The sequence below is a fragment of the Bos javanicus genome, chromosome 16, assembly GCF_032452875.1.
Source record: "Bos javanicus breed banteng chromosome 16, ARS-OSU_banteng_1.0, whole genome shotgun sequence".
NCBI lineage: Eukaryota > Metazoa > Chordata > Mammalia > Artiodactyla > Bovidae > Bos > Bos javanicus.
This window is the reverse complement of record NC_083883.1, coordinates 72,800,329-72,825,344: the sequence shown is the minus strand read 5'-3', so window position 1 is coordinate 72,825,344 and position 25,016 is coordinate 72,800,329. Positions and strand designations below refer to the sequence as shown.

The window sequence follows — 25,016 nt, the reverse complement described above, 5'->3', positions numbered from 1 at the left end:
CAACTTATATTTGTTTTTGGATCTCTTAGATCTCCTAAGAAATAGTTTGCCTTTGTTTTATTTTGTTTTTTTGATGGAGCTTGCTATGTTAGAATGTTTTTCCTTTTGAAAGATAGTGGGTTGATCATTCCAATTTGTGTCAGGCCCAGGAAGACTGAAAAAACCTAGGATCTGATGGCATTGCTGCTTAAATCCTGAAGCAGGGGAGGGAGTTACAATGTAGACATCTGCACAGGCTATTCCTCAGTGTATGAAGCTGTAAAGAAATGCCTTCAAACTTCCAAGAGCCCACTATCATTACCATTTTAAAGAGGAAAGGGGAAAGAACTGACTTCAGCAGCCATCGATCAGGTCATCTTTGTGCTCTCCATTTCTGGACGGAGACCTTCTGGATCATTGACCATGCACTTCTTGAATCATGGTGTGGCTTTAGACTTCAGTGTGATGTAGCGGACCTGATCCTTTGCGGCACATCAGATATAGGAAACGTGCAGGTAACAAAACTAAGATCCCCACCCCTCCACTCAATTATCATTTGATTTATTAAAACAAAAATCACTGAACAGCTATTTTAGCAGCTGTAAAATAAGTTTGTCTTTTTAAAATATTTACCAAATATCAAAAGATGTCCCATGCTGGTTTATTTAGTCCCATGAAAATTAACGATGTCATGTATATCATGTGCACAGTATGTCTAGTCATACTTATTAATGCAGTAAGAGAACTAAAAATTGAAAACTGAGTGTTATTTTGCATACCTGATAATTCTTCCTATTTACAAGCTTCAGAATACCAGGAAAAAGTCTAGCTGGTAATCTAGGAATTAATGCCCTTGAGGTATTTTTAACTGAAAACACAAAATTGTACATTTTGTGTACTGAGGAACCTGAAAGAGATTGTCAGGTTTTTTCAGTTTAGTCTTCCTTATAGGCAGTTTCATTCATAAACTGACCATCAGTGTGTCATTGGTTTTTGCCTTTTTAGCACTGTTTTATATAATGATGTATTTCTTAGCAAAGTGGAAAACAAAATTCAGAAAGCCAACATGTCCTGCAGTGGTGTGTCCACCTGGAATATCCCAGTGAAGGTCTAGGGCAGTGGTTTTCATCCCTGGCTGTGCTTTGGACTTGCTTAGGGGAACTAAAAAAAACTTCTATTGATGACTGGCCTCCACCTCAAACTAATTAAATCAGAAAGTTTAGAGGGTGGAGCCAGGACTTGCTATTTTAGAACTCTTCTGCTGATCCTAATGCATAACCAAGGCTGGGAACCACAGGTTGATTGGTTTTATTTAGCCTTCTCTATTTATAGGACTACAAGACATTTTTGTTAATCAGCATGTATGTAGATCTGTCATATGTTTAAATACTATGAGTTCTAAATAGAAAATAGTATTTGGATTTTCTCCAAAGCTTGCAATCTTAGGGAGATACAGTAACATCCATAAAAATTAGTTGTTAATACAACAGCATTATTGTTATAATAGCGTATTTATATATTAAACTGTACTGTACTGTTAATAACAGCAAACTCTTAGGAAGTACTTAAAATGGGCCAGATGCTTCAAGCACTTAACATATACTAGCTCATTTAATCCTAGGAAGAATAGTACTGAAAATAGTAGTATTTTTATCACTATAGTGAAGAAACTAAGATACAAAAAGGTCAAGTTAATTGCTTAAAGTCCAAAAACAAGTGACAGGGCTGGGAATCAAGTCTTGGTAGATGAGCTAGCTGTTCTCGGATCAGAATTCTTAACCACTGCTTCTCAAAAATGTGCTTAAAGAATTTATATATTTATATTGTATAGGATTTAGAAAGACTTTGCATAAAAATGAGTCCTAAATGTGAAATGCAGGTTTCTCAGCAATAAGGCCTTGAAATAGCCTGTATATTTATGTCATAATAGAAGCTGTGCTTATTTAAACAACTATTTGCTTGATTATAATAATTGAGGATGAAAGAAAATGGAATATATAAGTACCTTTTGTATAGCTAGCATGAGGAGCTGAAGAAAATTTTAGGCATACTAAAACATGTTTAAATTGTTACTATACTGGCAAAACTATAAACCATCCTTTATACAGTAATCAAATATGGGAAGGTAAAAGCTTTGGGAAAACTCTTAACATGAGATGAGGTCTTAAATAGCTAAGTCTCGCTAAATAAATATTGCAATAGAAGCTACCTAATATTTTACACTATAATTAGGCTCTGTTGACTGACCACAGATTGATCTTTTTATAATACAAAAATAATTAGTCATGTCAGTGAATTTAATAAGTATATGCTGTATGGTCATGGAGATAAGGCATACTAAGTAAAATTTTAAACCAAGTGAGCTTCTGATCCTGTATGTAGAAGTGAAGGTCTTTTTTATGATGTTTTATGGAAAATGACTTTGGCTTTTTTTTAATCCCTAGAGTATAATTGTTTTTAAATTTTGCTTTGTTAAAAAAGCAAAGTCAACCTGGGCAGAAGTAAATGAGAATAATTAATTATATAACACTGTTTCATTACAGTGGATGAATATATTGCAATTGCAAAGGAGAAACATGGCTACAATGTGGAACAGGTATGTACAGAAACATTTTAATATTGAGGTTTGCCTCAGTAATTATCAGATCCAAAGAACATCTCATGATAGTTTCTGTCTTAAGAAAGTGCTTAAGTTCAACCAACTTTATGAAAGTGAAAATGTTAGTTGCTCAGTCGTGTCTGACTCTTTGTGACCCCATGGACTGTAGCCCATCTGGCTTTTCTGTGGGATTCTCCAGGCAGGAGTGGGTTGCTATTTTCTTCTCCAGGGGATCTTCCCAACCCAGGGACTGAATGCAGGTCTCCTGAATTGCGGGCAGTTTCTTTACTGTTTGAGCTACCTGGGAGGTTGTAGCAAAGTCTGACCTTTCATCATTAAAGATTTTGCTTTTATAAGCATTATTTATCTCAAGGGCTTTTGAGAACATTTTTTGAACATTTGTCTCTCAGTACCTCTGGTTTGTTTTTTTTGTTTTTGTTTTTGTTTTTTGAGTTCTTAAAGGTCTGAAAGCCTTAGGATTACTCTAGCAAATACTTACCAAAAGGGAAAATTTTTTTAAGTAGAGACAATTCTCTGACTTTTTAACCTAAAAGACCTAGAAACTAAACTTTTTATTTAAAGAAATATTTTAAGATTTTTAAATTTTGAAGGAAATAATTCACAAAGGGCTTAAAAAAAATAGATAACTTTAAAAGGAGATATATGTGGTATGGGACTGCCCAGGTGGTGCAGTGGTAAAGAATCCACCTGCCAGTGCAAGAGACAAAGCTTTGATCCCTGGGTCAGGAAGATCCCCTGGAGGACGAAATGGCAACCCATTCCAGTATTCTTGCCTGGAAAATTCCATGGACAGAGGAGCCTGACAGGCTATATAGTCTTTGGCGTCGCAAACAGGACTGAGCAAATGAGCATGCACACACGCATATATGACATATGGTCCATTATCCCTGGTAAAATGGGAATGTAGAACATGGAAAGTGAAAGTAAAGTGGACATTCTTAAATTTCATTTCAACTAAGTATAATATCAACCTCTGTCAGAATTAATAGTAAAATAAGTGAACTTTCAGTTACCTGCATTATTAAGAGCTAATTTTATAGTTAGCAACATGGTTAAACTATAGAAAATCATTTTGGTGAGATTGAGATGTTAATCTAAATATAGTTAACTTTTCTGTGGGTTTTGAAGACTTTGCTTATGTATTTTGTTTTTAAGACTTGACTTTCTTTTTACTATTTGATAAGGTTAATTCCTTGAAATGTGACTGTATATGTGTTCATTTTCATGTTCATTTTCAAGGAGTACTACCAGAGTACCAAAGTATTACCAAAGTGAGAAGTTAATGCTATTTAAAAAGTTGCTATCTCTCCTCTTAAAAAATAAACCTTTATCCCCTAAATGATACTCAGTCAGTCAGTTCAGTTGCTCAGTCATGTCCGACTCTTTGTGACCCCATGAACCACAGCACGCCAGGCCTCCCTGTCCATCACCAATTCCTGGAGTCCACCCAAAGCCATGTCCATTGAGTCGGTGATGCCATCCAACCATCTCATCCTCTGTCCTCCCCTTCTCCTCCTGCCCTCAATCTTTCCCAGCATCAGGGTCTTTTCCAATGAGTCAGCTCTTCGCATCAGGTGGCCAAAGTATCAGTACCTTACAGTAAAGATTACAACAGAAGGAAAAGTTGTTAAATTGTCTAAAATTATCCATTTCAGGTTTTCCTATGATTTGGTAATAAAGTCATTGAAATTATTAATATGCCTTATAGTAATTCTTTGTGTACATTATGATAATAAAGAACTTTAGAAATACATGTGGTAAAGTAGTGTTAAAGTTGCATTTGAGGTACTCTTACTTCTTAGAAGTGTTTAGCCCAGGATACTTCTAACAGATTAAAACATAAATATTTCTCTACTGAGTCTTGTCTGAGCACTTCTAGTTTTGTGTTATAATTGATAGTTTCATTCAAGTATTGACTTACAGGTTATTTTTCCTTTTAGCATATTTTTCCCTACACTTGACAAATGAATAAATGTGAGTGAAAGTCTTGATATGAGCCTACAGACCTGCTTTAGTAATTATAGCCACTCTCCTCAGCTCACTTTTTCCTAGATTCTACAGCAGATGTGGTATGTAAAAACATTTACTTTCTGAGGCCCTGATTTGAAAGAAAGAAATGAGCTCTGTTACCTGGGCACCCTGATTAAAAGCCCCAAACTGAATGTATCTTCAGTTGAAGTCATAGGCTTAAGACTTTAACCTGATTTGTGTTTAACTCTCTCAAGTGTGATGGAACATAAGTCCATTAAAACCAAAGGGGAATGATTTCTCTTCAAAGGCACTTGGCATGTTGTTCTGGCATAAACATAACATTGAGAAGTCCCTTGCTGATCTCCCTAATTTCACTCCCTTTCCGGATGAGTGGACAGTGGAAGATAAAGTCCTATTTGAACAAGCCTTTAGTTTTCATGGGAAGAGCTTTCACAGGATTCAGCAAATGGTATGGTAATTTTGCTTTTACTGTGGTTCATACCTGAGTGATACCTAATTCTGTTGTTAAACACTTCCTAATTATTAAATACAAAAAGTTTTCCAATCTAATTGTTAAAAATATTTTGAAATAGGTAATTTGCATATAGTCTTACTTTCTACAACTACTCTTAATATGTGATCATTATGTTCCATTTCATTGTAATAAATTAAGATTGTGATAAGTATATGTTTAATAGACTTACTAAATAAGTTTATCATTTCAGGAAAAATCATAATTTCAGTTTTATTAAATGTTTCATTTTTAACATGAGGATTTTATTTTCAAATTTATATTCCTTTGGATATGAAAACTGTTGATAGAAATTCTGTGTCATTTCAACGTTGTTCAGGGGCTGTTCCTTTTTTTTTTTTTTTTTGAAAGAAAAACTGCTCTTTATTTCTAGTTCTTAAATTTTTTGTGTTTCTAGTCAAAATTGTATAACTCTGAGAAGTTGTTGCATTAAACTCTTTTAAGTTGAATTTTGGAAATTAGAAATGTTTGCAAATATATCTAAGTGTCTTCCATAATCAAAACCAACATTTTTAATTGGAAGAGTGTATCCTTATTTGTCAATATATGACAAAGTAGTGCATGATCGTTAGTCCTTTTAATATCCAAGTCTGTTTGCATTATTTATCATCTTAAAGCCTGGATTTAAAACAAAATGGTATTGAATCGCTTTTCTTTAAAACATTATGCTAAGCAACAGTATGATTGCACTTATACGAAATATCCAGAATAGGCAAATCTGAAGAGAAAAAAGTAGATTAGTAGTTGCCAGGGTCTGGGTTAAAGGGAGAATAGGGAGTGACTGTTAATAAGTTTAAGGTTTCTTCTTGAGGTTATGAAAATATCTGAAATTAAATAGTGGTAGTTGCACAACTTAGTGGGTAAGCTAAAAACCTCTGAATTGTACACTTTAAATTGGTAAATTTTATGATATATGAATTATTAATCAGTTTATAAAAATCCAGTTTACAGAGGGGGTGGAAAGAGTGGAGTAACTCTAAGAAAACAAATGTGGAATATTACCATTTTGCTGTGGACTTCTGGGGCCATTCACATCATATTAGTTTGTGACATCCTTCTCTTCTTTCTCTGCTCAGAATAAATAGGAATATTTATTTACAAATATCAGTGACATAGGTATGGTGGGTTCTATGACTGTAGCTGCACTTTTTAATGCTATAATTCATAAAGGTACCTGGGAAAATTTTGTCTATGCTTTTGTTTGCTAAGTATCAAAGAATAATATCAGAGATGTTATTCATTCTGTTAATCAGAGTTTATGAAAAAACTTGCTGATATTAACATGATTTTTTTTTCAAGCTTCCAGATAAGACAATTGCTAGCCTTGTGAAATATTACTATTCTTGGAAAAAAACTCGATCTAGGACAAGCTTAATGGATCGCCAGGCTCGTAAACTAGCCAATAGACATAATCAGGGTGACAGGTAGGTTGGATGCCTTTATATAGTTACAGGTATTGCTTGTATTTCCTAAGGTAGAACAGTGATCACAGTACATTGTAAATGCTTCTTATCCTTATATTCCTGTTTCTGCTCTGACAGGAAGAACTGAGTGATCAGAAATTTTCATAGTAAGAACTTTCTTCAACTCTTTAACTGTTAATCATAGTCAGCAAACCTTTGTACTGAGTTATATTTGAATTGTATTTAATTACAAATGCTTCCCTTTAGTATTGATATATTCAGTACATATATTTAGACTATATTAACAAATATATTCGGGACTTTCCCTGGTGGTTCAGTGGCTAAGTCTCCCTGCTTCCACTGCAGGGAGCATGGTTTGATCCATGGTTGGGGAACTAAGATCCCACATGCCAAGCTGTGCAATGAAAAAGTAAGGGAAAAAAAAAAAAGAAATACATTCTCTGGAAGGTGGTCTTTCCACAGTTATCTGAATAACTGAAGTCCACATTATTATAGCTGTGTCTTTCTGATAGTATAAAAGATCATTTTTCTTTCTGGTTTTTGTCTGTTTTTATCCTCCAATTGGAGAACTGAAATAATAAATATTACATCAAATTAATATATATGTTCTTTCTCCCAAATGATATTTCTTTCTAAATATCTTTCCTATTAAGTCTCTGTTTTTTAGCTGGAAATGTTTGCTTAAATGATTCTATATACCTAAAAGGATAAATGTTTCTAAACACTAGAGGAATCTAAATTATGAAAACTTGTGTTCCTAAGGATAACTCCTGGGGAATATTTAGTAAAATTACTAGGTAGCTATATTACAGTTTGATAAGAACACTGGAATAGAATAAAAAGAAGTGAATTAAATTTATTAATCTTTGTTTCTTTTCAGTGATGATGACGTGGAAGAAACACACCCAGTGGATGGAAACGATAGTGATTATGATCCCAAAAAAGAAGCCAAGAAAGAGGTAATGATGATCATTAGAGTGCTTGTAATTGTTCTACAAATTCACTCCAAAAAAATGAGCAGTACTTCATATTAAGAAAAGCATTTTTATATAATGGATTAGAAGGTAGTAAATGTCAATGTTAATTGAAGTTTTTTGGAAAAGCAGAAACATCAAGAATTCCAATTAGCCAGTAGTTTAAGTAATTTGGGGATTATCTCATCCATTCAGAGGTATAAAAGCCCTCCCATGATGCCTGTTCTTTTTTTTTTCTGGCCACTCTGCACGACTTGTAGGATCTCAGTTCCCTGACCAGGGATTGGACCTGGGCCACAGCAGTGAGAACTGGGAACCCTACCCACTGAGCCCCCAGGAGACGACCCACAACACCTGTTCTTTAATCCATAGAAAAGAAGTAAAATCACCCTTAGATGAGACAATATTAAGTGTAGAATATTTTTTTGGAGAACATTTAGTTTATTCCATTTTATAACAAATTAGAAATTAGTACCAGGTATGGCGATGGCACCCCACTCCAGTATTCTTGCCTGGAAAATCCCATGGATGGGGGAGCCTGGTAGGCTGCAGTCTATGGGGTCGCGAAGAGTCGGACACAACTGAGCGACTTCACTTTCACTTTTCCCTTTCATGCGTTGGAGAAGGAAATAGCAACCCACTCCAGTGTTCTTGCCTGGAGAATCCCAGGGACGGGAGAGCCTGGTGGGCTGCGGTCTATGGGTTCACACAGAGTCGGACACGACTGAAGCGACTTAGCAGCAGCAGCAGTAGCAGCATACTGACACCAGTGAAAATTGAAAGCTACCTCAAAGGAAGAGATGAAGGATTCCCAACTAGAAATGCAGTTATACTCCTCAATTTAATGACAATGGTGATGACTTAAAATCTTGAAAAGTTTTAAATTGATAATACATGCTTATTTATTAAGGCAAGGAATTACATAATTGTAAAAAATATATAGACCAGATGTCAGTGGGTAAAGGCTTGTGATGTATAGGCAACTTGTGAAAATAACATTGAAGATTGGAGACACAAATGTGACTTCATCCGGTTTAATGACCCGCATTCCTCCTCTTAAGGAACTCAAATGCCATGGCCCATTCTGGCACTTGTCATCTTTCGTCAGTGAAATTTGAAAACTTCTACTCAGCTTGATACTTTACTGATTTTCTTACTACTGCTAAATGTTCTCAGATTCCCTGAATCCTTCATTTTTCCCCAAGCCTCCTTGTCTCCCTGAACCTTAGACCAAATGGCCATTTCCTTAAGTTGCTCTCTTCCTAGTGTCTGTAACTCCGCATTTCTCCCACTCTTCTGCTATTCCTTCTCTAACCCTGTAAACCCACAGTGCTGGATAAATTGCTATTCTTGGTCTGGGGTTACAAGAGAAGATTACACAATTATGGACATTGTTGCTACTTGCAAAAAATAGTTTTCAATTTCAGTGTAACCCTTAGCATCTCTCAATTTTTAACCTGTAATTTTCAGTTTTTTCCATTGGTAAAATTAAAATAATAGGTTTGTTCTGACAATCAACTAGGTAATATATATAAAAGCATTTATTATAGTACCCAGTACATAATAAATCTCGAATAGAATTTATTGTGTAAGCAAGTATTTGAACAGTCATCCTTTTCTACACATCACCTACCACCTCCCCTCTCCCCTGGAAAACTCAGCAGATAACTTCACTTTCTACTTCAAGAAGAAAATATCAAGCAGGAATACCCTTAAATTCCAGCCCCTCCCCTAACCTCTGTGCTACCACACTACCCTTTTTATCTGAGTATATTTACACTTAGGACATTATATTAAAATTACTGTTTTTTGCCCGTTAATGTGAACTCTTTGAAGTCAGGGCTTCCTGTAACCCTGGAACGTCTGGTACCGCCCCCAGTATTTTACACAGTACTCATTTCCCACTTCCTTGCTGGTGCTTGATAGGATCAGACTTTTAAAATGTCACAAATGCAGTAATATGAAGTAATGAGCAGTCTGTGCTGCATGCCTCTCTTTGACAGTAAGAAAGGTCCCTCCCCTTATTCTGTATAGTTTCATTGCTAGTTTCATCCTACCTGTCCCTGCATATTGCCTTTAGGACCTTTTCCATCAGTTTCTTTGCCATACTTTCAGCCTTTTGTCTGCAGCCCAGAAGTATGCTCGTCTTTCATTTACAAGCATCACTATCTATCTTGGCATTACTTCACTCTTGGAGTTTGCTTCATTCAGCTTGCTGCCCCTTTACTTCTCTCAAACTGCTGACAGGTCAGCAGTGACCTCCTTCCTAACTGCCACATCCAGCGACTGGTTACTCAGTGCATTCTCCTTGTGCTTCCTGTATTATTTCAAGTTATTGACCCCTCCCTTGTTCTGAAAATCTGGTTTTGACTTTTATAACACCATTCTCTGATTCCCATCTACCTTTTTAATGTGTTATTTAGTTGCTCAGTTGTGCCCAACTCTTTGCGACCGCAAGGACTGTAGCCTACCAGGCTCCTCTGTCCATATAATTCTGCAGGCAAGAAGATGGGAGAGTTTCCTTCTCCCAGGGATGATCTTGACCCAGAGATCAAACCTGTGTCTTTTGCATTGGCAGGCAGATTCTTTACCCCTGAGCCGGCGTGGAAGCCACTTTTAACCATCGTGTCTCGGTTTTAGTGACTTCTTTTTCTCTTTCTCAATTACTCTGTTCATTGTGTGATTACTGTTTCTAATTTTCTCTCTCAGATAACTGTAAATTTTATTCTTTTGTCTTTGGTCTTCTAGGTGACTGCCTTATTTTTAGGTTCTCATCTCTTCTCTGAATTACTGACATTTTCTATCTTAATTTACCTTATCTCCAGACATTGCACCACACCTTCCAAGACCATTCTCTACACTGCTGCCAAGACAACCTTTTAAAACCAAATGTACTGCTTGCAGTTCCTCCATGGCTTTGTCTGTAGGATAAAACACAACCTTTCTAGTTAGACATTCTCCACCCCACCCTGTTATTTCACATTGCTAAGAGAGTTTCAGGTAAGTGTTTTCATGCCCTGGCTTTTGCTCTTTGTTGGTCTGTTCTTTCTAGCGTTCCCTTTCTTCCCAAATATGCCTGGCAAATTCCTCATAACTCTGCAATATGTAGCTTGTCTATGAACTCCCCTTGCCTTATGTTGAATTGATTGCTTCCTTGTTTTTCTTTAAATCCACTGCAGTCCTCACTGAGCTGAGTGGAACTTGTGTACATCTGATCTCCCCTCACCTGCCTGCCTTTCTTGAGTGGTATAAGCTCTTAAGGAGCAAGAAATGAGTCTCAACTGCAGGGCCTGGTACATAGTAGGCAGTCAGTCAAATATATTAACAGATAAGAATATACACTATAAACTCTTAATTGCTGTACCAATATGAGAGATTGGGGATTTGGGTTTAGTTACCTAGGAAATGTGTGTATGTGGAATACTGTTTTGTCCAACCATGTGAGGTGATACTTAAACATTTGGTCTTTTGTTTGCCAGTGATCTCATTCCGTTAGCAAAAGACAGTGAGGGGGGTAAAATTTTAAAAGTGCTAAAAACACACTGCAGGGCCGTGGTCCAGGGCTGGCCTGTGTGTCAGCAGTTTCGTTCAGTTCCCTGCTCTTTCCCAGATGGTAGGGGCACCGGGCAGGGAATGGTGCTGTAACATTGCCTTTAACACAGGCCTGCTTCTGCAAGTTAATGATGCGTTATATGGAAAGGTTTTTATTTTTAACTTTTAAAAATTATGAAACTGTACATACCATAGACTATGTACAATCTGAAGAATAGTAATAAATACCAGTGTGTCCATCACTGAGCTTAAGAAGAAACAGAAGTCCTTTGTTTTCTTTATTGCAGCCCACTCCTTTCTTTGCAGTGGGAACCTGGAAGGAAATCGTAAACATCCATTGTATGCATGTGCCACCACTTACCTACTCCAATTAATGGACATTCTTTCTAGCTGCTTCTTATTATGAACAATACTGATAAGAGCATATCCTGGATACATACATATACAACAACTCCTGTGCGATAGCAGTTCTCAGCAAGATTTAGTATTACCTGCATAAGGGACATGTAAAAATTATGGAGGTGTTTCTGGTTGATGGACACTCTTAGCATATAGTGGGAAACGGATGCCAGCTCTCCTGAAGTATGCAGTGCAGATTATTCCACCAAAATGCCAACCACGACTTAGTGAGTAGTAATACCCTACAATTGTTTGGAGTGGCATTACTCTATTTAGACTGTAACCATGTTTAACTTTTCTTGGGTGTGTGCGAGCTAAATCACTCCTGTCGTGTCTGACGCTTTGTGACCCTGTGAGCTGTAGCCCACTAGGCTCCTCTGTTCATGGGATTCTCCAGGCAAGAATACTGGAGTGGGTTCCATCCCCTCCTCCAGGGGATCTTCCTGACCCTGGGATCAAACCCACATCTCCTACATTGCAGGCGGATTCTTTATCATTAGCCCCAGTCTATTTTAGACTATAACTGTGTTTGACTTGCCTAAATAATGGCAAATCATTTTCTACATTTGATGTACTTCTATTGGCTATGAGAGTACTCATTACCCAACTTCCTTGCCAATACTTCAGGACTTCCCAGGTGGCTCAGAGGTAAAGAATCCGTGTGCCAATGCAGGAAACATAGGTTCAGTCCCTGGATCAAGAAGATTCCCTGGAGAAGGAAATGGCAACCCACTCCAGTATTCCTGGCTGGAGAATTCAAGGACAAAGGAAACTGGCGGGCTACACTCCATGGGGTCGCAAAGAGTCAGACACGACTGAGTATGCAGCATTCACTGCCAGTACTTTATATGATAAGACTTGCAAGATGTTAGCAATCTGATAATCTGAAATGGTATCTCATTGTGTTCTCAGTTCGTTCATCAGATTACTAATGAGGCTGATTATTTTTCCATCTGTTTATTATATATTATTATGTCTTTTTTAAAGTGCTTATTTGTGTTTGTTTTTTATCTTTTGGTTTGGTTTTGTCTTTTTCTTAAAGAGAATGTATGAATTTTTTTCTTACTGAATTCCTTGTATATTCTAGATACTAATTTTTTGGTTAAGTGTGTTGCAGAGATCTTTTAGCAGTTCTTGGTTTATCTTTTTTTACTCTCTTTACATGCTTTGATGAACAGCTATTTCATCAAAAGTACGTAAATATTCAAATTTCAATATTCTATATTTTTTTCCGTAAATTTAAAAATTTTGCTTTTTACACTTATGTCCTTTATCTGTCAGTAATTAGGTTTGGTTTATGTTGTCAGATAAAGATCCATTTGTTTTTTTGTTTTGTTTTCTAATATGAAAATGAGTTCATCTCTTTCCACTGGTCTGCCATATCAGCTTTATCATGGATGAGGTTTCTATATAAGTATGGCTCTCTAGGGGCTTCCCTGCTGGCTCAGATGTTAAGGAATCCACCTGCAGTGCAGGAGACCCGAGTTCAATCCCTGGGTTGGGAAGATCCCTTGGAGAAGGGAATGACAACCCACTCCAGTATTCTTGCCTGGAAAATTCCATGGACAGAGGAGCCTGGCAGGCTACTGTCTATGGGGTTGCAGAGACTCAAATTAACATTTGCACTTTCACTGGCTTTCTAGTCTGCTTCTCCTGTCAGTCGCATGTCTTAACTAGTATAACTTTATAATAAACCTTGATAGCTGCTGGGATAATTCCCCTTACTTGGTAGTGCTTCTTAAGGCTTCCTTAGCTATTTTTGGATCTTTATCTCAAAGTAGGAGAGCCCTACTTGATATTCCATTAAATCTATATGTAAACTGGAGAGAAATGAAATCTTTGTTACCTGTTTGTAGATTAGTTTGCATTTCCTATATAGAGGTTTATATTATCTGAAAATAATAGCAGTTTTATTTCTTTTCAATCCTTATAATACTTTTTATTTCTGCCCTTACTGAACTGGTTAGAATCACCAGTATAATGTTGGAGAGAAGTTATAATAGCAAATATTTTTATTTTATTCCTGACTTTAGAAAGAATAATTTTAGGTTTCAGCATCAAGTGGGATGTTTTTGAAGGTTTTGGACTTGCTTACCTGACTGTCAGCTAGCATTCCTCTATAACCTGGTGGTCCCCTAGTAATCTGGCTTCTTACCATGGCTGGTTTCCTCCAAAGTAATCATCCCCAAAGCAGAGAGAGAAGGTACCTAGGCATTTCTGGCCTAGCCTTGCAAGTTACTCAGTGTCACACGTGTTACTTTCTGTTGGTTGTAAGTGAGCTACTGAACTTGGTCCAGAATCAAGGAGGATAGGATAGAGAGTCTCTCTTCTCTGTGGTTGGAATGCTGAGGAATTTGGGGATATGTTTTAAAACCTCCAAATCTAGAATGTTGAATTTTCATGAATGTTTTTCCGTGTGTGCTTGAGAGTAATATATACTTTTAGTTATTGGTTATAGGGTTTTTTTTAATGTGTCTTAATTGAAGCTTGTCAGTTAATACGATTGAAATCGATATTCTGTTACTGCTTGCCTACTTGCTAGTATTGGTTTTGTAGGTGTTTATGTGCTTTTCTGATGGATTATTGAGAAATAACTGTATTTTGAAGCTATTATGTATTAAATGTGTAGAAACTGTTTTGTTGAATTTGAAACCTTTATCTTCTACTTTTAAAGATTATTTGTCTGGTATAGCTCTATCTGCCTCCTGAGAAATCTGTATGCAGGTCAAGAAGCAACAGTTAGAACCAGACATGGAACAATGGACTGGTTCCCAAGAGGGAAAGGAGTATGTCAAGGCTGTTGTATATTGTCACCCTGCTTATTTAACTTATATGCAGAGTACATCATGTGAAATGCTGGGCTGGATGAAGCACAAGCTGGAATCAAAATTGGCGGGAGAAATATGAATAACCTCAGACATGCAGATGACCCCACCCTTATGGCAGAAGGCGACAAAGAACTAAAGAGCCTCTTTATGAAAGTGAAAGAGAACCTAAAGCTGACTTAAAACTCAGCATTCGAAAAATGAAGATCTTGGCATCCGGTTCCATCACTTAATGGCAAATAGATGAGAAAACAATGGAAACAGTGACAGACTTTATTTTCTTGAGTTTCAGAATCATTGCAGATGGTGATAGTAATTGCAGCCGTGAAATTAAAAGACACTTGCTCCTTGGAAGAAAAGCTATGACCAGCCTAGGTGGTGGTTTAGTCACAAGTTGTGACCAACCTAGACAACATATTAAAAAGCAGAGACATTACTTTGCCAACAAAGGTCCATCTAGTCAAAGCTATGGTTTTTCCAGTAGTCATGTATGAAAGTAAGAGTTGGACCATAAAGAAAGCTGAGCACCAAAGAATTGATGTTTTTGAACTACGGTGTTGGAGAAGACTCTTGAGAGTCCCTTGGACTGCAAGATCAAACTAGTCAATCCTAAAGGAAATCAGTCCTGAATATCCATTGGAAGGACAAATGCTGAAGCTGAAGCTCCAGTACTTTGGCCACCTGATGCGAAGAACTGACTCATTAGAAAAGACCTTGATGCTGGGAAAGATTGAAGGCAGGAGGAGAAGGGGATGACAGAGGATGAGGTGGTTGGATGACATCACCGACTCAATGGACATGAGTTTGAGCAAGCTCCAGGAGTAGTTGGTGGTGGACAGGGAAGCCTGGCCTGTTGCAGTCCGTGGGGTTGCAAAGAGTTGGACACGACTGAGTGACTAAGCTGAACTGATAGCTCTGTCATCTTTCTTTTGTTGTGTTTGACTGGTATCGTTATTCCTTACTTTCAACATTTCTGTGTCCTCATATTTTAAGTACATGTCTTACAGGAACAGATACATGCTATTTTTTATTTTATCTATAGAATTTAGCCCCTTTATACCAGTTATGATTGATATTTGTATCTTTGTTATTTCTTATTTTTATCTTCTATTTGACTTACTTTCTTTTTGGATCAAGAATTCATCTCTTGTTTGATTTTTTTATTTTACTCTCTACTAGTTAGGAATGTTTCTATATTTCTATTCTTACTGTATACTCTGGAAGTTTTATCCTGCATATTTAACTTTTAAAGTCTAATTTTGGTGCTTTTAATGAGTTTCTGGTTAATTTAAGTCCAAGATGCTTTGACTTCAGCCACTACCTTCTTGTTTTATATGCTATTTTTTTTCCAGTTTTAGTTACATCTTATTTTTTAATATATCACATTAGACATATAGTCAGTGTTAGATTTACTAAGCTAACAAGAAATTTACCAATTTTTAATACTTAAAATACTTAATTTTGCTTACCTTTCGTTCTTGAATCTTAGAACTTCCTTTGAAAATAATTTTTCTTTTTTCCTAAGTGTATCTTTTACAGATTAATTTAATGAGACTCTATTGATTATGAACACAGTCAGTTTTGGAATGTCCAAAATGCCTATTTCTTAAACCCTTAGTTTTGCTGGGGTTAGACTCCTAGGTTGACCGATATTATTTGAAGATATTCTGCTGCTTTCTGATTTCTATCATTGCTTTAGAGAAGTCTGTTGTCAGGCAGTCTGCTATCATTCCTTTGGAGGTAATTTTTAAATTTTTTTTTATTGCTTTACAATATTGTGTTGGTTTCTGCCATACATCAACATGAATCAGCCATAGGTATACGTATGTCTCCTCCCCCTTGGACCTCCGTCCCACCTCCCACCCCATCCCCGCCCTCTAGGTTGTCACAGAGCACCTGATTTGAGCTCCTTGCGTCATACAGCAAATTTCCTCTGGCTGTCTGTTTTACATATGGTAATTTATATGTTTCCATGCTGCTCTCTCAATTGGCCCCACCCTCTCCTTCCCCAACTGTGTCCACAAGTCTGTTCTCTCTGTCTGCATCTCCATTGCTGCCCTGCAAACAGGCTCATCAGTACCATCTTTCTAGATTTTATATATATATATGTGTGTGTGTGTGTGTATGTATATATATATATACATATATATGCTAACTGCTACTGCTAAATCACTTCAGTCATGTCCGACTCTGTGTGACCCCATAGACGGCAGCCCACCAGGTTCCCCTGTCCCTGGGATTCTCCAGGCAAGAACCCTGGCGTGGGTTGCCATTGCCTTCTCAAATGCATGAAAGTGAAAAGTGAAAGTGAAGTCGCTCAGTCATGTCCACCTCTTAGCGACCCCACGGACTGTAGCCCACCAGGCTCCTCCATCCATGGGATTTTCCAGGCAAGAGTACTGGAGTGGGGTGCCATTGCCTTCTCATATATATATATATATGTTAGTGTACGATATTTGTTTTTCTCTTTTCTGACTTACTTCACTCTGTGTAACAGGCTTTGGGTTCATCTACCTCATTAGGGCTGACTCAAATGGTTTTTTTTTTTTTTATGGCCAAGTAATATTCCATTGTATGTATGTACCACAGCTTCTTTATCCATTCATCTGTCGATGGACATCTGGATTGCCTCCTAGTTATTTTCAATAGTGCTGCAACATCTCTTTTCAGTTATGGTTTTCTTAGGTTACATGCCGATTAGTGGGATTGTTGGGTCATATGGTGGTTCTGTTCCTAGTTTTTTAAGGAATCTCCATAATGTCTACCAAGAGTACAAGAGGGTGCTCTTCTCCACACCCTTCTTTGGAGGTAATTTAACTTTTCTCTTTGTCTGCTTTTATGATCTCTTCTTTGTCTTTAGTGTTCATAGTTTCATTTTGAAGTATATGGCTATGGATTTCTTTTTTTTGAAACTTGTTTTGGACTCCTTTGTATTTTCTAAATCCTATCTTAAGTTCTGTAAAATTCTCATTTGTTGAATCTTTGAATCTAAGTCTCCTTCATTCTCTCTCTGCTGTCTTTTGAGAATTCTTTTAGAAATGTAATGGACTTTTCACATGTCTCAATCACTCATGCATTCCATGTCTTTCCATACTTCCATGGTATGTTTTGGGCATTTTTCTCATAGGTGATTTCAGAGTCACTAATTTTCTTTTGAGCTCTGTCTAGTCTGCTGAGTAACCCATCCATTGAATTTCTAATCTGATTTATAATATTTTTTATTTCCAGATGTTCTGTTTGGTTTTTTTGCCTGTCTGCTTGGTCAGTTTTGATGGACTCATTTCTTATAAGAATATTCCATATTTTCAATTCTTTCTTTCTTTTACATGTATAACATCTTTATTGTATTCTCTTTATCCAGTAATTATAATAGTTGTGATCTCTACAGATACAATTCTGTTGTTTGCCTTCTGCAGTGTTTTACTCAGGAGGCTTGTTTGGCAGTTTGTAGTTGTGAGCTCATTTTCCTTGGAACATGTTTGTTGAAAATTTTCAAGACCTACATTTACAGTGCATTCTTCTAAAGACAGCTTGCATTTACTTCTGCTAACTGAAAGCCCTACCAACCTGAGACACTCTAAAGTAAATTTTTGATTTCAGGTTTTTCAGGCCAGACAGTTCATATAAATTTTGTCTCCAAACCTGTCTGAATATAAGCCTGTGGCTGGGGATTCTCAGGAAAGACTCTTTTTGGTTTCTTTGCTTTCCTTTGAGCCAAGGTTGAAGTAGTCTTGACTTTCTTTAAATCATCCTCCCTTTGCAGGGCAGGGTCATTTTTCCTACTCTGCACGATGTTGGAGCCCCCTCCCCTTCCAGAGTTCTGGCTTTGACTCTTGTGCTCTTCACCTGTTGTCCATTGTTCTTTAGGCACGTGTCAGCTCCTGCATCCTTGCTTATCTCTCTAGATTCCTGCTTTCTCATTATTTCTGGTCTCTGAGGGATTTCTTCACCTCTCTGCCAGCTCAGGAATGAATTTTAAAAGATTTTTTAAAATACTTGATCTAGCAATTTTAGGAGTGCTATACTGGGAGGATTTTCCCTGATCATCAAATCTGTCATGTGTTGCTTTGAATTGAGTTTTAAGGAACAGAGTGAATTACAGTACTGGGTACTATATAATTATATTATGACTTTTACACAGAGTTCCTTTTTTAATGAATTATTAAATCTATTCAGTATATTGTCTTCAGCCTAATGGGACACAGTTTCTAATGGATTCCTATCTTAGAAGCACAGAATAACATTGTATTTTTACATCACACTTTTTAAGAATATTGCAAATATAATAATGAAATCCTACTTAAGAGTTCATGGTGGTCATTATTAGAGCTTTTTAAACCTCTTCCAAAGTGAAAATTTCAGTGTTACTTTATTCACAGGTAAATAGACTTGGAGTTTAGAAATGTTGTTAGTATTAAAATAATCTTGTGCTCTTTTTAATTTTTAGAGGCATAGTTCTCTTTCAACAACTCGGAAGTGAGAATAAAATGTTATCTCTTTTTTACCAGTTGTCTGAGCTACTAATTGTCATGATTCCTAATTTGTCCCTTTTTTTACTTTCTTTAAAACTTTTCACTTAGTAAGTTGTAGCTTACCACCCCCTCTTATTGCTGAAAGTATATCCCATCTTGAAATCGTGAAGCAAACTAAAATAATGTAAAATCCACCTTATTTTTTCATTTGTTCAGAGTCTTCTGGGCATAGAAACCTAACATTTTATTGAGTGGATTAATGAAACATATGTTGTATGCTCATCTCCCCCTAATTACTAGTTGTGTGTGTGTGTGTTTGGACTCATATGTAATATAATTGGTTAGAAGTATTTAGTAGGTGCACTTAATGTAACAGATACTTCTATTAGTAATCTATTAGTAATAGACTGTTTTCAACTTATACCTGTATACAAGCCCAGATGACCTATTATAATTTTTTCTTCCAGGGTAATACTGACCAGCCTGTCCAAACTAGCAAGATTGGACTTGGGAGGAGAGAATATCAGAGTTTACAACACCGCCATCATTCTCAGCGTTCTAAGTGCCGTCCACCTAAGGGCATGTATTTAACCCAAGAAGACGTGGTAGCTGTTTCCTGTAGCCCCAATGCAGCCAACACCATCCTGAGGCAACTGGACATGGAGTTGATCTCTTTAAAACGTCAGGTATTTTATAAAAATCATTATTTTTGATGATTCTGTCCATTTTGCTTATTTACTTTATCCCTGTAAACTCAGTTTTATTACAGATTTTCTCCACCACTCAGTTACATAATCTTTATCTTTCTTATTTACCTTGTTTTCAAATTATAAGGTGCCACTGAGTATTTTAGATTTGAATCCCAGCATTGCTACTGTTAGCTCTATGATGTTGGGAAATTATAGAATCTAAGCTTCCATTTTTTATTTATAAAATTGGAGATAATAATCTTACTTCTCTTGCAGATTGTTGAGAATTGAGATAATACATCTGGATTGTCATTATTAGCACCAGTAGTAGTAGCAGCAGTATTATTTAAAAGTTTCTTTAGCATAATCAGGTAGTGGATAAGGTTTTAGAGTCAGTGATCCTAAGTTCTAAACCTAGCTACACTGTCTACTTCCTGCACAACCCTAGGGGAGCTGTTTAACTTCTCTCAACTTCAGTTTCTCTGTCTTAAAATGAGGATAATGATATTTTGGTTGGGAGGAATTAAACAAGGTAATATAGGGTAAATGCTTAAAAGATTAGTACCTTGCACATAATACGTACTCATTAACGGTTGTTATTAGTTCTCCAGTCTTTCTCTGGCTTTTCCTTTATTTATTTATTTCTGTTGTTGTTTTAAGTTTTAAGTCTGGGCTTTCTTGGTATAAATTAACCAACCTTGCCAGTGACTTCTGAGTTTACTTCCTAAGCTGTGGCTTTTCTCCTAAGCTCTATAGCTATATTTCCAACTAACTGTTAGACATTTCAAGTGAAGTGAAGTGAAGTCGCTCAGTTGTGTCCGACTCTTAGCGACCCCATGGACTGCAGCCTACCAGGCTCCTCCATCCATGGGGTTTTCCAGGCAAGAGTACTGGAGTGGGGTGCCATTGCCTTCTCCATGACATCTCATCTAACTCCCAAAAGATTTTTTTTTTCTGTTCCTTGTTTGTTGAAACATCTGAATTTATCTTTTATTCATCCCTTGCCTGTATTACATCTGTCAACACACACAAACTCAAGTGGTAGATTATTTTATCTTTGAAATTGCCTTTAAATCAATCCCCAGCTTTTTAATCTCATTCCTACTACCCTTGTTATGGCCCTTATCACCTCTTTTCTGACTATAACTATCATGTTGATTCTCCTTGCTATCTACCTCTTCTCAGTCCCATGTTACACATTTTATCAGTGTTATTCTTTTAAAATACTGGTGTAATCAACGTCACTCATCTTAAAATGCTTCATTAATTCCTACTTCGCCTTTAGCAGGTTATTTGCAGAGCTAGACAGAAATGTATAGGAAGAGCATGTTAAATTTAAAATTCATCATGAGTGAGGAAACTACTGAAGGATTTAAAAGAGGTGTAACATGGTCATATTTATATTTTTCAGCTATCTCTCTCTTTTTTTTTTTTTTGTAGTTGCTTTAGGGATTACAACATGCATCCTTAGCTTACAGTGCATCCTTGTTTAGATATCACAGTATGCACTGTTAGAGTTAATATTATTACCACTTCCATATAATGTAAGAACTTTGCAACAGGGTAGTATGGGACCAAGATGGTTTTTCTCTATCCTAAACATTCAGATTTCTCTACCCCTTGACCCTGGTTACTTACCCAAACTGCTTTTATATTTCTGTTTTCTTCTCCAGCAAAGTTCCAGAATAAATATCAAAATCTACCACATTAGCTTCCTCTGCTTTCTTACCACTTATTTTCAGAGGCTTCCCAATCTAGTTTCTGTCCCACACCCCATCCCAGTTCTGCCACTGAATAAGCTGTCTTAAGATTGTTTATAAACAAGTTCCCCAGTCGAGTGCCCTCTTCTTGGTTCTTATCTCTTTTGAAAGCCACCTCCTCCTCCTCAGAATTCCTTTCTTTTGACTTATAGTGCTGGATTCTCAAGTATATATAGTATATATTTGATTTGAATGCTTTACCTTTAGTCAAACCATAAATGTGTGTAAGACTCCCATCTTCAACCCACAGCACCGCTTCTCTTTAGAGAACTTCTAAAACACGTTGCCTGTGATATTTTTAAAGTGCTCAGAGTTTTTTTTAAATAATGAATAAAATGTTCTCAGCCACCTGTAAATCATACTTAGTCATCAATACTACTACTCCACTATTACTTCACTTACAAGCTATTTTTATTGATTTTTTAAAAAATTATTTATTTATTTTTGGCTGTGTTGAGTCTCTGGGCTGCATGAGGGCCTTCTCTGGTTGCTGTGAGCAGGGGCTACTCTTCGTTCTGGCACGCGGACTTCTTACTGTAGTGGTTTCCCTCCTTGCCAAGCACAGGCTTCAGTAGTTGTGGCTCACAGGCTTAGTTGCTCTATGGCACATGGAATCTTCCTGGACCAGGGATTGAACCTGTGTCCTCTGTGGATTCTTCGCCACTGGACCACCAGGAAGGTCCTTTGTTGATTCTTGGGAAAGAACTCTTTTAAAGCTTTAAGTCCCTTTCTTGGATATTCATTTGATGTGTAACATAGTGAAGATTTGCAGTCTTAGATTTACAGATTCTGCCATTTATTATCCCAAGCATCTCATAAGCAGTGTCCAGACTGATTTCTTCCATGTCCACGAGTAATCTGGTCCCCTTTTTGCAGTCCCTGTGTGGTTGAATAACACCATGTATACTCAGTTACTCCAGCCAGTGACGAAAGAGTTATCCTTGATTCCTCCTTCTCCCTAATTCTCCACAATCAGTTGTTTACAAAGATGTCTTAATTTTGTTTCCAAGTTATTTATTTGACCCGTCTTGTGTACCACCACCACTCCTTCATTTCTACTGTTTAAATCGAAGTCCAGTTTTGCTCTAGTGCTTGTTTTGAAATCATGAATCTGTTCCAACATCATTGATATACATGGGGACAATTTGAACATAGTGTGACTTTTGCATTTGCTTACATGTGATTTTTGTTAGTGAAAAACTACAGCTAGCTGAGTATATGCCCACATAGTTCCCATTTGAACTGTGTGGGCATATACTGTGTTACTTGCCATACACACCCACATCTGGTGTTAAAACTTTACATCTGATTTCAAATAACTCTTCTACGACTTCCCAACAATTCACAAGTTGTAGTTATTTTGGCACCCACTTATGTAAGCAACCTTTTAAGGTAAAGCATCATCTTTATTGCATCACTTGTGAATTTCTTTACTGTTTAGAACTGTGCTGTGTGTCATTGATGAAGTTTTTGAGTGTTGTGTCTCAAACTCTTTTTCCCCATAAGCCCTGTGGTTTTTACTGTGCAGTTTGCATAGTACTGTGGCTTTTGAGAATGCATATGTCAGGTTATAACAGAACTGATTATACTTACTTCACAGCGTAGTTGTGAGAATTAAATGAGTTTTTATGAACTGTGTCAGTCTGTTAGGTATGTATATAGTTGATGTGTATGCTACTTGAATGAGGGGTATATTCCACCCTAAGTGTGATAAGTGTTCTATCCCCCTGGGGTAACAGGGTTTTTAATATATATCCTTTTCACTTACTAATACTCAAAAATTCACCTAAGTACATGATCTGATTCATATTTTTGGCTATTTTGTTGAAGGTTCAGAATGCTAAGCAAGTAAACAGTGCACTTAAACAGAAAATGGAAGGTGGAATTGAAGAATTCAAACCTCCTGAGGTATGTTATTGAAGAGTATATGTGACTATGGTGAAACCTTGTTCTTTGAGTTATTCAGTGTTCAACTACTATATTTTGGTTACATGTGTGCTTTGAAGGTTTTATTATATAGATAATTTATTATGTCTCTATTTTGTTATTTAGATAGGTAGTCTCTTGAGACTTGGCTAATGTTTTAAGTTAAATCATTCCATTACTGTCTTTAGCACTTGCTATCAAGCACAGAAAATAGCTATAATTGTAGGCCCAGTGCATGTGAAACTGGAAGGTCATTGATGAAGAAGTGCATTTTGGGGTCTATAACAATGTTTGTTCAAAGCTGTTTCCTACCTGTGTAAATTGGTAACAGGAAGAAAAAGATCACAAGGAGCTCATTTTAACAGTTTTAACAAATTTTACTTTAGTTTTGGGTATTTGTTTATTGGTTCAGGTTTCCAGTTAGGATTTTAGTGTATGTATTTATATCCTGGAAAATACAAAATCCAAATACGAGATATAGATTGGCCGTTTTCTCAAGTCTTACTTGTACTTCTGTTAAACTTAATATGTTTTTTTATATTGGTGATGTCTAAGGGTGTACTTAAATGCTTATTGTCCAATCATACCTTTTTACGGAAGCTTCTATTACAAAATCTTTTCTCTTTCTCTTTTTTTTAAGACTCCTATGTTATGCTTCATATCCTGGCCTTACTTTTCTATGTATGTAATAATCAAATGATCCTATTTGGTCCTAATGGGATTTTTTTTTCCCTCCAGATAGCAGATTGACTGAAATATCTACAAATGAATTATGTATGGGCGGGGTGGGGGGTGGGGTGCAGGCAGAAAAGTAGTACTTCATATGCCATCTTACTCTCTAGAATCTTCTAGAAAGGAAGAATCATTATGAAGGAAGATGTTTTGTTTGTTTTGAATAGTCTCTTTCAAGAAGGTTAGGCAATGGAAAAGAATGAAATATATGTAGACTAGTATCTCATTGCAAACCCAGAAGTAAACTGACAGTCTAGTGATATTTAAATAAAGATAGTGTAATACAAAGAGTCCTGCTTTATTTTATGTTAAATTATTACATCAAAAAATTCATTTTAAATTTTGTATTGAATTAATTTAATATTTAATTAATTACATTGTTGTTGTTCTCTTTTCAACCCTGTGAACTGCAGCATGCCAGGCTTCCCTGTCCTTCACTATCTCCCTGAGTTTGCTCAAACTCTTGGCCATTGAGTCAGTGATGGCATCCAACCATTATAAAATGCATAAAAGCAAAAAACTTAAAATGTTTGTATATTACTATGAGTTTATAATTTAAAAATTAAAGAATATAGCAGATATTGAAAACCTTATTGGAATAGCTTAAAGAACTTTATGCCAATAAGTTTGAAAGTTTACACAAAACTTAGAAATTCCTAGGAATATATGGTTTACCAAAATTGTCTTAAAAAGAATGAAAACTGAATAATGTATAACCAAAACAGCAGGCCAAGACAACTTTATAGAAAAAGCCTACCAAATTTTCAAGGAAATAAAATTCTAATTTCAAATTTTTCAGAAAATTGCAGAATAGTCTCATTCATTAACATTATATAAAGTAAGATGTGAAGGTGTAATAGCATTTATAACTTTCCTATATGCTGCCTCTTTTGATGCTCACTTAAGTCCAGAGAAGTAGATGAAGTAAATGCTGTTATTTTGCATGAGGGAGCTGGACCTCAGAATAAGTGACTTGATCAAGATCACACATCATAGTAAATAGTGATCCTTTGGCTGTGTTTTAGATTCTTAGAGTCTAGTTGGAGTCCTGGATTAATGTGATGCTGTCTCTTTTGGAAGTTTTCATATAATAGTAAAAGTGTATATTAGATTCCCACATACAAATGTAGTTATTGGTTAGAAGTTACCATTTATTACATC

At 36.4% G+C, this 25,016-nt stretch overlaps 1 protein-coding gene across 7 annotated transcripts in view; it reads left to right on the top strand.

Moving 5' to 3' along the window:
- RCOR3 (REST corepressor 3) overlaps positions 1 to 25,016 on the top strand; it is a 53,371-nt gene that overhangs the window by 10,127 nt on the left and 18,228 nt on the right. For 5 of the 7 annotated variants that reach the window (XM_061383591.1, XM_061383590.1, XM_061383587.1 and 2 more), the window contains exons 4-9: positions 2,523 to 2,575; positions 4,878 to 5,039; positions 6,402 to 6,526; positions 7,407 to 7,485; positions 19,216 to 19,434; positions 23,028 to 23,105. In XM_061383591.1, the coding sequence (XP_061239575.1) occupies positions 2,523 to 2,575; positions 4,878 to 5,039; positions 6,402 to 6,526; positions 7,407 to 7,485; positions 19,216 to 19,434; positions 23,028 to 23,105 (716 nt within the window). Of the gene's footprint in view, positions 1 to 143; positions 495 to 2,522; positions 2,576 to 4,877; positions 5,040 to 6,401; positions 6,527 to 7,406; positions 7,486 to 19,215; positions 19,435 to 23,027; positions 23,106 to 25,016 lie in introns of all 7 variants that reach the window. The other 2 variants (XM_061383593.1, XM_061383592.1) reach the window with 2 other exon arrangements.